Source organism: Myotis daubentonii, chromosome 2, assembly GCF_963259705.1.
Source record: "Myotis daubentonii chromosome 2, mMyoDau2.1, whole genome shotgun sequence".
NCBI classification, from domain to species: Eukaryota; Metazoa; Chordata; class Mammalia; order Chiroptera; family Vespertilionidae; genus Myotis; species Myotis daubentonii.
Window position 1 is genome coordinate 4,417,668 of NC_081841.1, and position 15,502 is coordinate 4,433,169.

The 15,502-nt window shown below is 44.1% G+C and overlaps 1 protein-coding gene across 1 annotated transcript; it reads right to left on the minus strand.

The window, feature by feature from the left end:
- Positions 1 to 1,115: 1,115 nt before the first annotated feature.
- WBP2NL (WBP2 N-terminal like) lies at positions 1,116 to 14,743 on the minus strand. Its single transcript, XM_059680869.1, has 8 exons — positions 14,659 to 14,743; positions 14,042 to 14,177; positions 13,749 to 13,865; positions 11,367 to 11,475; positions 10,972 to 11,113; positions 10,675 to 10,767; positions 5,450 to 5,560; positions 1,116 to 3,377 (listed from the first exon to the last, which is right to left on the minus strand). Exons 1-8 carry the CDS (start codon positions 14,741 to 14,743, stop codon positions 2,989 to 2,991), a joined length of 1,182 nt encoding a protein of 393 aa, XP_059536852.1. The 3' UTR covers positions 1,116 to 2,988.
- Between the last annotated feature and the right edge of the window lie 759 nt (positions 14,744 to 15,502).

The window sequence follows — 15,502 nt, forward strand, 5'->3', positions numbered from 1 at the left end:
CCCCCAGGCAAGGCAGATGTCTATGTGGCTGTGTGAGGGAATGACTGAGCTGAGGAGACTTGGGGTGTCTGCCTTCTGAGCTCTGTCCCCCGAGTCCCCAGTGCTGGCTTCTGCTCTCACAGCTCCAGTCCACTTCACCCTCCCTCTGCCAGAGCACAAGGTGGGTGGCTCCACAGGGAATGTTTGTGCCTTGGCCCTTTAAGAGGGTGCCTGAACTTTCAGCTGCCACTCCCTGGCAGACAGCACCCCACTGCTTTTCACAGCTTGATGTTATGTGGATACCTTCCTCAGTTTGGTGCTCTCTGCTGGGGAGCCCGGCTCCGGGATTAGATCTCAGAATTCTCCGTGGCACCTCCCCGCCTCCACTACCGGCTGAGATATCTCTCTGGGACTTCAGTTCCCCTCTGTGGGTCACGTCTCTGCCCCTTCTACCAGTCTCAATGCCGCTTCCACCTTTGATCCTTGGGTATCAGGGTTCTCTCCTGTGAGTTTTCTGTTGATTATTCAGGAAGCCTTCTCGTATTTCAGTTGTAATTCCAGCTTGTTCCTGGGAGCATGACCATGCAACATCCTCCTACTCTGCCGCCATTTTTAATCTCCTGGCAGGGACCTTTCTTGATGCATGGGACAGAGCTCAACCAACTAAGCCCCACTGGCCAGGGCCTATTATTCCTTCTTCTATCACATTTATAGTCTTATAATGATTTTGGCTGAAATGGTGTGGAATCACATGCAGTTGTCTGAAAATTTTATCCCAATGAAGTAAAGGAAACATTATAAAATATTAGTTCTGAAAGGGGGCATTCAGTCTGATGGGACTGAAAATCTCTGATACACACACACACACACACACACACACACACACATACACTTCCTAAAACTTGCTTTTCTCATTTAACAATAAGACTTAGAAGATTTGCATATGTAGTACGGATGTACCTTGGTTTATTTAAATGTTTACTACTAATAAACCTATAGGTTATTTCTAATTTTCTGTTGTTAGAAACAATGAATGTAATGAAATCTCCCCAATTACATCTTTGTGTACACAACCAAGTACTTCTCAGGAGTAGATATCCAGAAGCTAAGCCACTAAATCAAGAGTAGATTCATTTTAACTTTTAAAGGATACTGCTGGCCCTAGTGGGGGCGGGGGGCATGCCTCAGTCAGTTGGAGCATCATCCCATACACCAAAAGGTTGTGGGCTCGATTTCCAGTCAGGGCACATCACTAAGTTGCTTGTTCATTCCCCAGTTGGGTGCATATAGGAGGCAACTGATCAATGTTTCTCCCTTATATTGATGTTTCTCTTTCTCTCTCTCTCTCTCTCTCTCTCAAAAAACATATCCTCAGGTGAGGATTGGAAAATAATAAAAGGCACTGCTGAATTTCTTTCTAAAAAGGCATACTGAGCCCAACCGACATGGGTCAGTGGTTGAGTGTTGACTTATGAACCAGGAGGTCACGGTTCGATTTCCGTCAGGGCACATGCCCAGATTGTGGGTTCCATCCCTGGTGAGGGGTGTGCAGGAGGCAGCCTATCAATGATTCTCTCTCATCATTGGTGTTTTTATTTCTCCCCCTTCCTCTCTGAAATCAATAAAAATATATTTAAAACATAATAATTAAAAAAGGCATATTGACAAAAACTTCCTCTAACAATTTATAACAATAACCATTTCCCACATCTTTCCCAACACTTAAGTTTTTCAATCTTTTTAATATTTGTAAATCTTTGGAAATAAAAAAGTATTCTCTTTTCAAGTTGCACTTCCCTGACACTAGTTCAGTAGAACAAACACCTTTTCAAATGTTTCTTGGCCAGCCACTCTATCGCCTCTATTAATAGGGTATTCATATCTTTTGTCCATTTTTTCTTTTGGGTTGATTTGTAGGAGTTCATATATTCTGAGTAAAAGTTATTTGTTTAATATATATGTTGGAAATTACTTTCTCCTAGTCTGTTGCCTATCTTTTAACTTTGGTCATACAGAATTAAAGTAAAAATCAATATAGTCAAAATTATATTTACTTTATGTTTTCCTTGATTGCTTCATTGGTTTTGGTATTCTTAAAGGCTTTTCTACCTCTAGACATCATTGTCAATGCTGCATAATATTCCACTGTATGGGTATACTATAATTTATGAAATTCTGTCACTATTAGAAATTTAGGTTGTCCCATCCTTTCATTAATATAATGAATGCTGTGAAAAATAAGTGTTCAACTTTGATATTTCTAACATTTATCTTAGTGCCTACAAAAGTGAGCATAATAAATGCTTCTTGGATGGTAAAGGGGAAAAAGTAAAAAGTCACATTCAAGATATGTTAAAAAAAAAATGCAGCTCAGCCCTACCTGGTTTGGCTCAGTGGATAGAGCATCCACCTGCTCATGGGTCCCAGGTTCGATTCTGGTCAAGGGCACATGCCCAGATTGTGGGCTTAATCCCCAGTAGGGGGTGTGCAGGAGGCAGCCGATTAATGATTCTCTCTCATCATTGATGTTTCTATCTCTCCCTCTCTCTTCCTCTCTGAAATCAATAAAAATATATTTTTTTTAAATGCAGCTCAGCCCTGGCTAGTGTGACTCAGTTGGTTGAGCATCGTCCTGTGCACTGAAAGGTCACTGGTTTCCTTCTTGTCCAGGTGCATACTGGAGGCAATCGATGTTTCTCTCTCTCTCCCTCTCCATTCCTCTCTAAAATCAATAAAAACATATATTTTTTTAAAAATGCAGCCCAATGTCAACCAAATTATTGGGGGAATTAGCCTTATCAGTCTACTTTTCCTTTAGCCCATCTAATCAAGAGTTGACTTTGCTTTTAAAATCTAGGCATGGAAGTAAAGCTTCACTTTCCCGCTAAGACTGCCCTTCCAGAGGGTGGGACAACTACTTGAGAAAGGTCTTTAAACACATACCTGAGTCCTCCTTCTTATCCTGACTTCAGTTTTAGGGTTCTACTTTGGTTGGTGAATCTTCAGGGTTTAGTTCTTAGAAGGTGGTGAATGGTGCTGAGGAGATGAGGTGGAAGGAAGAGAAGCATCATATCCATCAGGCTGGGATGCCTCAGGATTGTGAGAGTCAACTCTATTTCCAGCAGGTGGAGCTTCATATCCCTGAGGTGGGGCTTCATATCCTGGAGGTGGGGGTCCGTATCCCGGAGGTGGGGGTCCATATCCCGCTGGTGGGGCTTCATATCCTGGAGGTGGGGGTCCGTATCCCGGAGGTGGGGGTCCATATCCCGCTGGTGGGGCTTCATATCCCGGAGGTGGGGGTCCGTACCCTGCTGGTGGGGCTTCATATCCCGGAGGTGGGGGTCCGTATCCCGCTGGTGGGGGTCCGTATCTCACAGGTTGGGGCCCATAGACAACAACTGGGTAAATTGAGAAGAAAAGAAAAAATTAGTTACTTTTTTCTTTTTTAATGTATTTTATTGATTTTTTACAGAGAGGAAGGGAGAGGGACAGAGAGTTAGAAACATCAATGAGAGAGAAACATCAATCAGTCGCCTCCTGCACATCCCCCACAGGGGATGTGCCCGCAACCAAGGCACATGCCTTTGATCAGAATCGAACCTGGGACCCTTCAGTCCACAGGCCAACGCTCTATCCACCGAGCCAAACCGGTCAGGGCTACTTATTTCTTAGAGTGGACAAGGAATAAGTGAGAAGGAGGAAGAAGAAAAAAATTACGCTGAAGCAAACTAACACAGGAAGAGAATCAGGCAGAATAATGGTAAAACCAGATCCTTCAGCTACCACCAGTTGAAACTTAATCATTTCCTGTTGTGGAGGGATTAAAATAAACATGAAAATAACCTTACAGTTAATCTCTGCATTAATTATAGCTGTGTATAGAGAGATACATGTTTTACTTAATAGTTTGCTTTGATTATAAAAAAGTAATACATGCTTAATGAGGAATATGTATTTGGAAAATAGGAAAAAGATGAATTTTTAAAATTCATCTATAATGTAATAACATACAAAAACTTAGTATTTTAATGTATTTCTTTGTAGAATATCTGTTAATATGTTTATGCAATCATGATTATAACTGTCCAATTTTTTATTTATTTTAAATGTTTTTATTTATTTCAGAGAGAGGGAGAGAGAGAGAGAGAAACATCAACGATGAGAGAGAATCCTCTATTGGCTGCCTCCAACACCTCCCCACACTGGGAATCGAGCTCGCAACCCAGGCATGTGCCCTGACTGTACATCGAACCAGTGACCTTTCAGTGCAAGGGATGACACTCAACCAACTGAGCCACATTGGCCAGGGCTTACTCAGAGACTTACTTTAGATACAAAGACACAAATAGATTGAAAGTGAAAGAATGAGGAACTAGATTATGATGTATATGTACAGTGAAACAGTATTCAGCCACAAAAAATAAATAAATAAATAAAGTGCATGCTATAACTGGGATTAACCTAGAAAACATTATGCTAGGTGTGATAAACCAAACACAAAAGGTGATATACTGTATGATTCCTTTTATGTGATATATTCAGAATAACCAAATCCAGAGACAAATAGCAGATTAGAGTATATTAAGAGGTTTTGAGAGGAGACAATGGGGAATTATTACTTAGTGGGGAATTATGGAGTATTTTATGAAGTGATAAAAAATTTTGAAACTAGAAAGCTGATGGTTGCACCACATTGTGAATATACTAAATACCAATTGTACATTTTTAAATTGTTGTATGTTACGTTCTATGAATTTCAACTCAATAAAAAAATTTATAACACCTTAGCAACATTTTAGATTTTGAGCACAGTATTACAGTTTAATAACCTTTTAAAACTAGGTAACTATTAAGGTTACAAATAAGTATCCTTCAGTTGTATACAAAGCTAAGTGCCAATGACACGCACGTCATGCTCCAAGAAGAACCCAAGAAAGGGCCCACATTTTGGGGTCTGTTGGCAGCCCATTAGGATACCCTTTGTGGTCTACCAGTAGGTGGTGGACATTTGAGAATCAATGATCACTTCCCAGTAACATGACAGCAGCTTTGGACAGGCACAACTGTTAAAGGGCACAGGGCATAAAGCCCAGGGCTGGAATCCTTAGTGAGGTTGAAGGGCATAGTGCAAACTAGATGGCGATGCTTGTGTGAAATGGGAAGGGGGAAGTGAACAGCAGCATATGTTTTCTGCTCAGGCTGCAAACAGGAAGTGACTGTTCCCAAAAATGGGAGTTGCCTAAGTATGTTCCATATCTGTATATTATTAATTAAAAGTAAGCCTGAAACTTACCGACTTGCCACTGGGTTTCAGTCTGGAAATGAAGTCACGTACTCAACCATTTTCCAACCTCCAAACCTCTGATGCTTCTCCTGCCAGTAAGGTTGGAGGCAAGCTAGCAGTGAATAGATCTTTGAACCCCTGGCATACTTTTCCACCTCCCAGGAAGAACCTTATGCCATACCTTACCTGGACAAGATGTCTGTTGGTTGCACATCATGTTCCCCTGCCCACTAACGATAAACTGTCCTGGAGCACCAAACCAGTAAGTTATACTTTGAAGCGGAGTTCCTTTGGCAGCTGAAAAAACAAATTTGGCAACATTCTTTTTAAGTCAAATGTATAGTAGCTATCAACTAGATAATTAACTAAGTATTAACTATCACCTTACTTGAGTGTTCCACAATGTTTCCAGGATACAAGATAAAGAATATACCTCGCCCTTGTCCTGAACTCTATGCTTCTTGAGGGCAGAGGTTGTGGCTTATTTGCCTGTTTATTTAGGGTCTAGCATAATGGCACCTACCATAATAGGTATTCAGAAAAAATTTCCAAGTGAGAAATTCTATCAAGTTGGTAAGATATATCTATTAAAGGCCAATTTAATGGCTGTGTGGTACAGAGGAAAGCACTTCTGCTTTCCTCCCTCTCTTTTGAGGGCACTTGTGATGGCATCTGAGGCCCACTAGATCAAGTATGTCAAACTCAAAGGCTAACACGGGCCAAATAAATGAGGGATGTGGCCATGAGTTTGACATGCTTGCACTAGATAATTGAGGATAATCTCTTCATCTCAAGATCCTTAAATTAATAACATCCAAAAAGATTTCTTTTTACAAATAAGGTGACATTCACAGGTTCTGAGGATTAGGGTAAGGATATATCTTTGGGAGTCATTATCAGCCTACCACACTGATTTCTGGTCATATCACATATGACCAGAAGTAATGTACACCAGTTCCAGGCCTAGACCGTGAAAACTTCCCAGGTAAGCTCTCCTCTCTTCCCCTCTCTGCCAGCTATCCAACAGGCCATGTGTTATGTGTTAAAGATGGCAGATACTCTATTACCCTGGGTCCCTGAAGGGCTATGTGAAACAGATTACTCTTTTAGCCCTGCTGATTGGCCTTTATATAAGCATTAATATCTACTATTGTCTTAAACCATTAATAATCTGGGGTTTACCTGATTAAATAGCTGGCATTATTTTAAGTAATTCATTATCAATCTAAAGTTGTCCTCCTTATCCCTGATATTCTCCTTTTCAATATCCTATTAGTAGCCCTTTCTGGAAGAAGTAATTATTTTATTCACTTATATATTTGCTTTTTTAAAATATATTTTATTGATTTTTTACAGAGAGGAAGGGAGAGAGATAGTCAGAAACATCGATGAGAGAGAAACATCGATCAGCTGCCTCCTGCACATCTCCTACTGGGGATGTGCCTGCAACCCAGGTACATGCCCTTGACCGGAATCGAACGTGGGACCTTTCAGTCCACAGACCGACGCTCTATCCACTGAGCCAAACCGGTTTCGGCTATATATTTGCTTTTTAAAAATATATATATTTTATTGATTTTTTACAGAGAGGAAGGGAGAGGAATAGAGAGCTAGAAACATCGATGAGAGAGGAACATCAACCAGCCGCCTCCTGCACACCCCCCACTGGGGATGTGCCCTCAACGAAGGTACATGCCCCTGACTGCAACCAAACCCGGGACCCTTCAGTCCGCAGGCCGACACTCCATCCACTGAGCCAAACCGGTCAGGGCTATTTGCTTATTTTTTATATGATTCTCACTAGACTAAGTTTACAAAGGCAGGGACCATGTCTACCTTATTCACCATTGTGTTCCCGATCGCCTCACCTAGTATTTGACACACAGTTAAGTATTCAATATGCATTTGTTAAAATTATAACTCAAAGACCCCTGAAAAATCCACTCTGCAGAGGGGAAGGCAGTCTTTCCTGGTCAATAAATCAGATCATGAAGCACAATGGATAGTTAATTCCAAAGGCCTCAAGAAAGCCCATCTCACAAGCCCTGAGTCTTGCCAGAGTTAGGTTCCCACACCTAACCCATAATACCATGAGACCCAGAGCAGTTCCAGACACTGGGTCAAGTTTATATAAGTTGACTAAATCCTTCCAAGTGGCTGTGCAACTGCCTACCTTTGCAGGCCAAGGAGCAGATCTCTTAAAAAAAAATGTTTTTATTGATTTCAGAGAGAGGAAGGGAGAAGGGGGAGGGAGAGAGAAACATCAATGATGAGAGAGAATCATTGATTGGCTGCCTCCTGCTCGCCCCTTACTGGGGATCAAGCCCAAAACCAAGGCATGTGTCCTGACCGGGAACAAACTGTGACCTTCTGGTTCATGGGTCGATGCTCAACCACTGAGCTACACCAGCTGGGCAAGGAGTAGATCTTAATGTGAGCACAAAGAGGATCCCCAAAAATTGCCTCTCCCTTAGCCCATAATCCTAAATATATGTCCCCCTTAGTACTACGAGGCCAAAACTAAGAAGGAACTCAAGACCCAGTATGCAATTGCCCTGAGTTCCCCAGACATCTGTAGCAAAGAGAAATTGGACTTCCAAGGGTCCCCTGACCCTGGGTTCCCCATAGTTGTACTCCCTTTATCTGCCAGGACACCCTGTTATCCATTGTCAGGCTTCTGGATATCTCTTTACTAAAATCTCCCTTGCTAAGACCAGCAAACTCAAATTTCCACACGCTATGCACATTTTTCAGTCTTCATTTTACCAAACATTTCTACAGGAGCTGCCACAGATGACCACTCTGTGTTGCTTGAGACTTTCTCCTCTCTTGACTTCCAGGATAATAAACTCACTTGATTCTCCTCCTACCTCCCAGTCAGCCCCTTCTCAATCTTCATTATAGGTCACTCACTCCTCCTTGCCCATTCCTTAAATGTTGAGGACCCTTGGAATACCATCCTTAATTCATTGAATGAGCCCATCAATCAGATGGCTCCCAAGATGACCAGTGTGCTAAAGATTTCCAAATCAGTCTCTAGATACAGTTCATCTCTGGAGCTCTGAGCTGCACGTCCACTGGCCCCTTGCACTCCCATGTACCTCACACCTGTATTAAGGGATTAGGAGTGTAGGCTCAAAAGGACACAAAGTCCCTTATATAGTATTCTTGCCAAAATACATAATCTGAATATAATCATAATGAACAGACAAACCCAAATTAAGAGACATTCTGCAAAACAATAAGCCTGTATTTATTTTATAATTTCAATGTCATGAAAGATAAAAAAGGCTGAGTCCAAATGAAAGGAAAACAAAGAAGTAAGACAACTAAATTCAATGTGTGATTCAGGATTAGATCCTGCATTGCAGAAAAAAAGTGCTATTAGAACTAGGAACAGTAATGGAACAATCATTTGGATTTGAATATAAACTATATTAACAATACTGCTTCAATGTTAAATTTTCTGAATTTAATAAGTACAATGACTAGATATGAGAATGGCCTTGAGATACACATTAGAATATTTAGGCATTAAGGAAATGATCTTTGTGACTTCCAAGTATTTCAGTAAAAACAAAAGGAGGGAAAAACAAGAGGAAAAAAAAGATAAAGCAAATGTGGGAAAATGTTAATAATGGGTAAATCTAAATGAAGGGTCCATAGCAGTTCATTGTAATATTTGTGTAACTTTTCAATCAATTTAATTTTTCCCCAAAAATAAAATGTTTAATAAGAGAGAAGGAGTAGGTTTAGGGTTTAAAGTCCATCTCCATCAGTTACTAATTGTATAGCCTTGGGAAATTATGTAACCATCAGTGACTCAGTTTCCCCAGCTATAAGTCAGGGATAATTATTAGCGCCTACATTATAAGGTTTTTGTGAGGATTAATTGACACATGTAAAGGGCTTGGAACACTCCAGTATATGCTGAGCATTGAATAAATGCTAGCTAGTACTACTAGGTCTAAAATTAAACTCATTTCCTCTCACCCTGGCCAGTGTGGCTCAGTTGATTGGGCGTCATCCCTGCACAAGAAGGCTGCTGGTTTGATTCCCAGTCAGGCACATGCCTAGGTTGTTGGCTGGATCCCCAGGGGGAGGCATGCAGGGGGCAGCCAAAGGATGTTCCCCTCTAGATGTTTCACTTCCTCTCTCCTCTCCCCCCTCTCTAAAAATCAGTAAAAATAATTTTAAAAAAACCTCATTTCCTCTCCAACTTAGACTGTCTCTTATATCCTTTTTGTTTTGTTTCATTAATCCTCACCAAAGGATATTTTTTTCTTTGCTTTTCAGAGAGTGGAAGGGAGGGAGAGAGAGGGATAGAGAGGAAGAGAGGGATGGAGGGAGAGAGGGGGAGGGGGAGAGAGAAACACATCAATATGAGAGACACACCAACCATTTGCCCGCTGCACATGCCCTGGTTGGGTCCAAGAGTGAACCTGCAACCCAGGTATGTGCCCTTGAATCGAACCTACAAGCCTTTGGTGCATGAGCTGACACTTTAACCACTGAGAAACACCAGCCAGAGTTCTTATATTCCTGACCATGGTTTATAGAATCATAATCCAGTCAGTCTTCTAAGCTAGAAACTTCACTCCATCCTTCTTTGTGTCCTAGCACTTTGCCCATGTCTTTATTACAGCACATGTTATGAGATAACATACTTGCATGTCTGTCTCTACTAGTTTATGTTAGTCTCAACTAGATTGAAGTTGGGAATGGAAGGCAAGGGAGAAAGGGAAAGAGCACTCCAGAGAGAGGAAATATCATGAAGGCTCAGAGATGAGAGAACAAGGTACAAAGAAGTCCAGATGGATTGGAGTACAAAAGGTGAGAGAGTGAAGAGCATGGAGTGAGGTTAGACTGAATAAATTTATATCATACAAATTATTTGTATTCAAAATTTGACAGAGTTCTCTGGTACCATCCATTAGAGCAGTGCTACCTCTTCCCTCCTCTCATCAAAGACGGGGACTAAGCCCAAGAGAAACGAAGGCAAAGCCAGAGAAAAGAGCTGACAAAAAGGCATGTGAGGGGAAGAAGAGCTAAGGCAACCAGGGCTCCCTGATGTGAAGAGACCAGTCAGTGCTATGAGACCAGCATTTGGATGGATAAAAGATTATGAGGTGCAATTAGTCATTCAGGTGTCTGGTTGGTAAGCTCCCACTAGATTTCAAACTCCTTCCGAACTGGGAGGGACTGAATAATCGGTTTTCCCAGCAGACTGTATTGTACTCAGCACATACTATGTAGGCTCAGGAAATGCTTGCTGCATACACATTAGTGCATGTGCAACTACAAAGCGCCTACTCATAGAGACCAGAAAATCTTAACTGGGTAACAGTCTTGCTTCAATTCCACAGCCTCAAAAACCCAGAGTGCTTAACAGTTTTATCATTATCGCTCACCAGCAGAGGCAGCTTTCATCATCAACTCGGAAAATTTGATGGCACCTCCTTTTCTGAAGGATAATTTAAAAGTAGCCTGTCCTTCCCAGCCACCTGGGGGAAGAAACGGCACACACTCACTAAGAGGCAGGCTGGCACAGCTGGTAACTGGACTAACGCAAACACTGACAGAAACATTACCCAAGAAGCAGGGTGGCTGTCTTTCGTTTGAATTCCAACATGAGCCAAGTCTGAATCTTAAACCTTCTGGAAGCTTTTAAGAAAAAAAAAAAAACACTTCTGACTGTAAACACGTACCATCTGGAGCTGCCTGAATGGTTCCTTGAATGTAGATGGGGGCAAAGACTGGCTGTTCGAGGGTGCAGTTGCTCATCAGATCAAATGGCATCATAAAAGAAAGCATGGGATCACTGACTGAGTGTAACGTCACGAAGATCACCTAAGAAAGGAAAGTAACTTTGAAAAAGGAATGCAATTTGTCCATAGTTTGAGACATAAAAATGTCTAAGGTTGTTTGCTTTGGCATCCTGGCCTGATGAAAAGCATCACCCATTTTCTTTTATCATTCTTCAACATGGAAAATCTCAAAGTGCAAATGTTTGAAAACACTTTGAAACTCAATGGTTACCCTCTTTCCATTTTAAGGAAAACAATGTAGAGTTAATGAAAATTGAAGTATAAAGAGAAATTACCCGGTATGAAGTGAGAAGCAACGTTCCCCTCTTTGTACCATGAAAGAAATTGGATCCTGGTGGTTGCTCTGGGAAGGAGAGCTCCACATCACTACACTGATTCAAGACACTGCAGAAAAGCAAGGGCAGACAGCACACAATTTAGAAGTTACATCAGGTGACAAACATAGAACTCCTGGCACAGTTCCTAGCCTGGACAAACACTCAATAAATGTTAGTTGCTGCTACTACTATCTTTATTGACATAAAAAGAATTTAAATTATTTTATTCCCTAACAATTCACATTTATTCTTCTCCATCTTTATCTCTTGATTACAACATTCTTTAAATTTTTCGATTGTATTTATTGAAAATCAGTCAGAAATCTTGTATCTTTTTAATATTTTTATAAGTATTTTTTAAAAATATATTTTTATTGATTTCAGAGAGGAAGGAAGAGGTGGAGAGAGAGAGATAGAAACATCCATGATGAGAGAGAATCATGGATCGGCTGCCTCCTGCAAGTCCCCCACTGGGGATCGAGCCCACAACCCTAATCGAATCCACAAGCCCTTGACCGGAATCGAACCTGGGACCTTTCAAGTTCACAGGTCGACACTCTATCCACTAAGCCAAACAGGCTAGGGCTTGTATCTTTTTATAAAGATTTTTTTTTAATTGATTCTGAGAGAGAGAGAGAAACATCGATGTAAGAGCGAAACCTCCATGGGCTGCCTCCTGCACGCCCCCTACCGAGGATCGAACATGCAACTTAGTTACATGCCCTGACCAGGAATCAAACCAGCAACTTTTTAGTGCCTAGGACGATGCACAACCAACTGAGCCACACCAGCCAGGGCTGGATTATTTTTCTTATAAAACTACTTGTATTCTTTCTGTTTATTCACAAATGCTTATACTTCTTGTGCAGGAACTATCAAGCGCTGTGCTAAAGGAAATGTTAAAGCAGGTAAGGCATGCAGAATGCTCCAGAATCCTCTCACATGTTGCTCCCGCTGCCATTCACGTTCTCCCCTCGCTCTTAACCTGAAAAACTTGGGTTCATCCATAGAATCCTATTGGTTTTTTTCTTAGTAAAGATTACATGTGTTGATTAGTTCAACGTCTTTCCTAATGATCACTAAGGACAATGTCTGCCTTCTTTGCCACTGCAGGCTTAGCAAGTGGTGGGTGCTACTAAATATTTACTGAGAGAATGAACAACTGAATACATGAATACGGGTACTAACACAAGCAATATATGACAACATAAATGGCACAAAAATGTCACGGCAACTAAGTGAAAGGGGAGGTTAGTTTTGGTTGAAGTCATTAGGAATGACTTTATAGAAAGATTGAAATATGAGCTGATTCTTAAGGGGTGAATAGTGTTTCAAGATCTTTTTTTTGTTCTCACCCGAGGATATTTTTCCATTGATTTTTAGAGAGAGTGGAAGGGAGGGGGAGTGACACAAACATTGCTGTGAGGAACACGGATTGGTTGCTTCCGGCACGTGTGAAAGGAAGACACATGGATTTATTGTCCCACTCAGTTAGGTATGCACTTGATGCTTGTATGTGCCCTGACCGGGGATCGCACCCACAACCTCAGCGTATGGGGGCGACGCTCCAACCAGCTGAGCGACCGGGCATTCAAGGGGCTCAGTGCCCCTGAGCGCAGCACCTGGTGTCAGGGCCGCCCTGCCAGGCGACTCCAAAAGACACACGAGGGCCACGCCCGCGGAGAGGGGTGTGGGGGGTCAGGCGGTGGACAAGCAGGACTCTTTGAGAAACTGGGGGCAGGGAATTAAGGGAGCGGAGTTGCGCGTAAGGTGGAGAGGCCAACAACCGACTCCCTCCAGACAGACAGCCTGAGCGCGGCCAAAGGCGGGGGAGCAGCAGCCCTGCAGGCACCGAGCAAAGCGACCGTGCAAACCCTAAAGCGCCCCCCCGCGGCCCGCCCGCCCGCCCGCCGAGGGAGCGAGCGCCATTCTTCCCAGGCGTCTTCTTTTGGTCCCAGCCTTTTCCATAAACAGCAGGCTTCTCCCTGGCCGGGCCCAAAAGGAAGGGGGCTTTGGGAAGTTCTGAAGACAAGGAGAGCCCCCCGCGCCCGACAGTTTGGAGTCTTTCTAGAATTTTCCACACAATGCCTCTTCCGCCTCCCGAAGTCCACGGCCTAGTTCCCCAGAGTGGGCGGAGGGAGCGCGGCTACGGCCGTCACCCTACAAAGGTCGCTACCTCGCGCCCAACAGCAGCTGCACCCACCCGCAGGGGTGGTGCGACTCCCACTGCCCCAGGGCGGCTCACCTTTCTTCCGAGGTGACGCGCCCTCTCCAGGAGATCCCGCCCCGCCCTCAGTCACCGGAGGCGCGCTCCCGCCCTTCACACGTGCGAGGCCGCACGCTTCCGCTTGCGCCACCGCCACCTCGCGGAGCAGGCGCGAGGACGTGAGGACGCGCACGCGCACGAACGTCGGAGGCGGCGCTAAGCGTGAAGCGTCGGAAAAGGCGCGAAAGCCCCTGATTCGCTGAGAGCTCGCAAGCCGCCGGCTCTACCCAGTCTGTCCCCGCCCCCCCACACACACACACTACACACACACACACACACACACACTACACACACACACACACACTACACACACTACACACACACACACACACACACACACGCCCCCACCCGGCTTCCCCTCAGGCACCTTTCGCAGTAAGGGATGTAAGCCTTGCGGCGGTTTTCCGTGTGGCTCTGGTTCACCGCCATCTTGCTGGGGGGGGGCCCTCCGGCCGCCCCGCAGATGGGAAGGGGCGGGGCCTGCACCAAGCCGAGGGGCCGGGCTGGAAAGCGGAGGGTGGCGATTATGGCGCAAAGACAAGGAGTGAGCGCGCCGCTAGGCCGCCAGCCTAGTGAGCCGCAGTGATGGAGGCCCCGGTGGAAGCAGAGTTGAGACACCCCGCCTAACCGGGAAGGAGGCGGGTCCAGGGAGTTGGCTCCGCCCTCAGGGCACAGCGGGGTGAGTGGCCTTCGTGACCTTCACCTGCCTGCCCTGCCGCTGCATCATCCGCATGAACTTGAACCGATCCTGTCAGGAAATCAAAAGGCAGGCGTTGCCTCAGTCCTCCCAGGCCCGGGTCAGGAAGCTTCTGCCCTTTGGAGAAAGGATCCAGAATGATCTCTCGCTTCTAAGGTGGAAACTTTTTCCCACCAGAGAAAGCCTGGAACCAGAGCCGGTTTCTTATGACGTGGCCTGCAGAACCGGAAGTCAAAGGGGGGTCCCTGCCTGCCCCAGGTGGAGAGAGCCTGTGCCATCCACCGCACCTGCCCTGCCAGCCCCGAGGGCGATCGTGGAGAGCCGGCGGAATACATCACACACAATTGCCTTGAAGACGAAAATGCTGTACATGCTCTTATTTCCTTTCAACATCACAGATAGCACCACAGAGCTTCCAAGGGAAAGGACGTGAACATCCGGATTACTGCAGTTCATCAAGCTTGACATTCTGTCAGTTATAAGATGCACCATTTTTAAACGTACCACTAAGAAAAAAAGTTGCCAAGTAAACTGACATGTCATCAGTTGTAAGGGGTATTCTGATTTCAGAAATATGTATATATATATTTTTAATATATTTTATTGATTTTTTTACAGAGAGGAAGAGAGAGAGATAGAGAGTTAGAAACATCGATGAGAGAGAAACATCGATCAGCTGCCTCCTGCACATCCCCCACTGGGGAAGTGCTCGCAACCCAGGTACATGCCCTTGACCGGAATCGAACCTGGGACCTTTCAGTCCTCAGGCCGACGCTCTATCCACTGAGCCAAACCGGTTTCGGCAGAAATATGTATATTTTTAAGTACAAGACAATGAGAATAAATGAAGTACAATGGGAACGGTGTCAGCGGTGGAACAGTCATTGAGATCTGGTCTCCTTCTTGCACTGGTACTTACGTGTGCAACTTCAGACAAGACAGTTACGCTCTCTGGACTTACGCTTCCATATGGGCACGAAGGCATTGGACTAGAAGAACTCTTAGGTTTCTTCTAGTGATATCTTAAGTTGGAAAAACTGCTCCGTCACTCCAATCTTCACCCTTCTCCCCATCCAGGCGTAGCAATGCACTCCAGCTCTGGCCCTCATCATTTTACCTGAATGACCCCCA

Bases quoted from the DNA above. Each gene is read 5' to 3' on its own strand.
- WBP2NL (XM_059680869.1), bottom strand. From the start codon at position 14,743: ATGTACAGCATTTTCGTCTTCAAGGCAATTGTGTGTGATGTATTCCGC. The intron at 5,561-10,674 runs GTGAGCGATAAT...TTGTTTTTTCAG, and splicing joins GATGAAAGCTGCCTCTGCTG to CTGCCAAAGGAACTCCGCTT. The intron at 3,378-5,449 runs GTAAGGTATGGC...CAATTTACCCAG, and splicing joins CCAACAGACATCTTGTCCAG to TTGTTGTCTATGGGCCCCAA.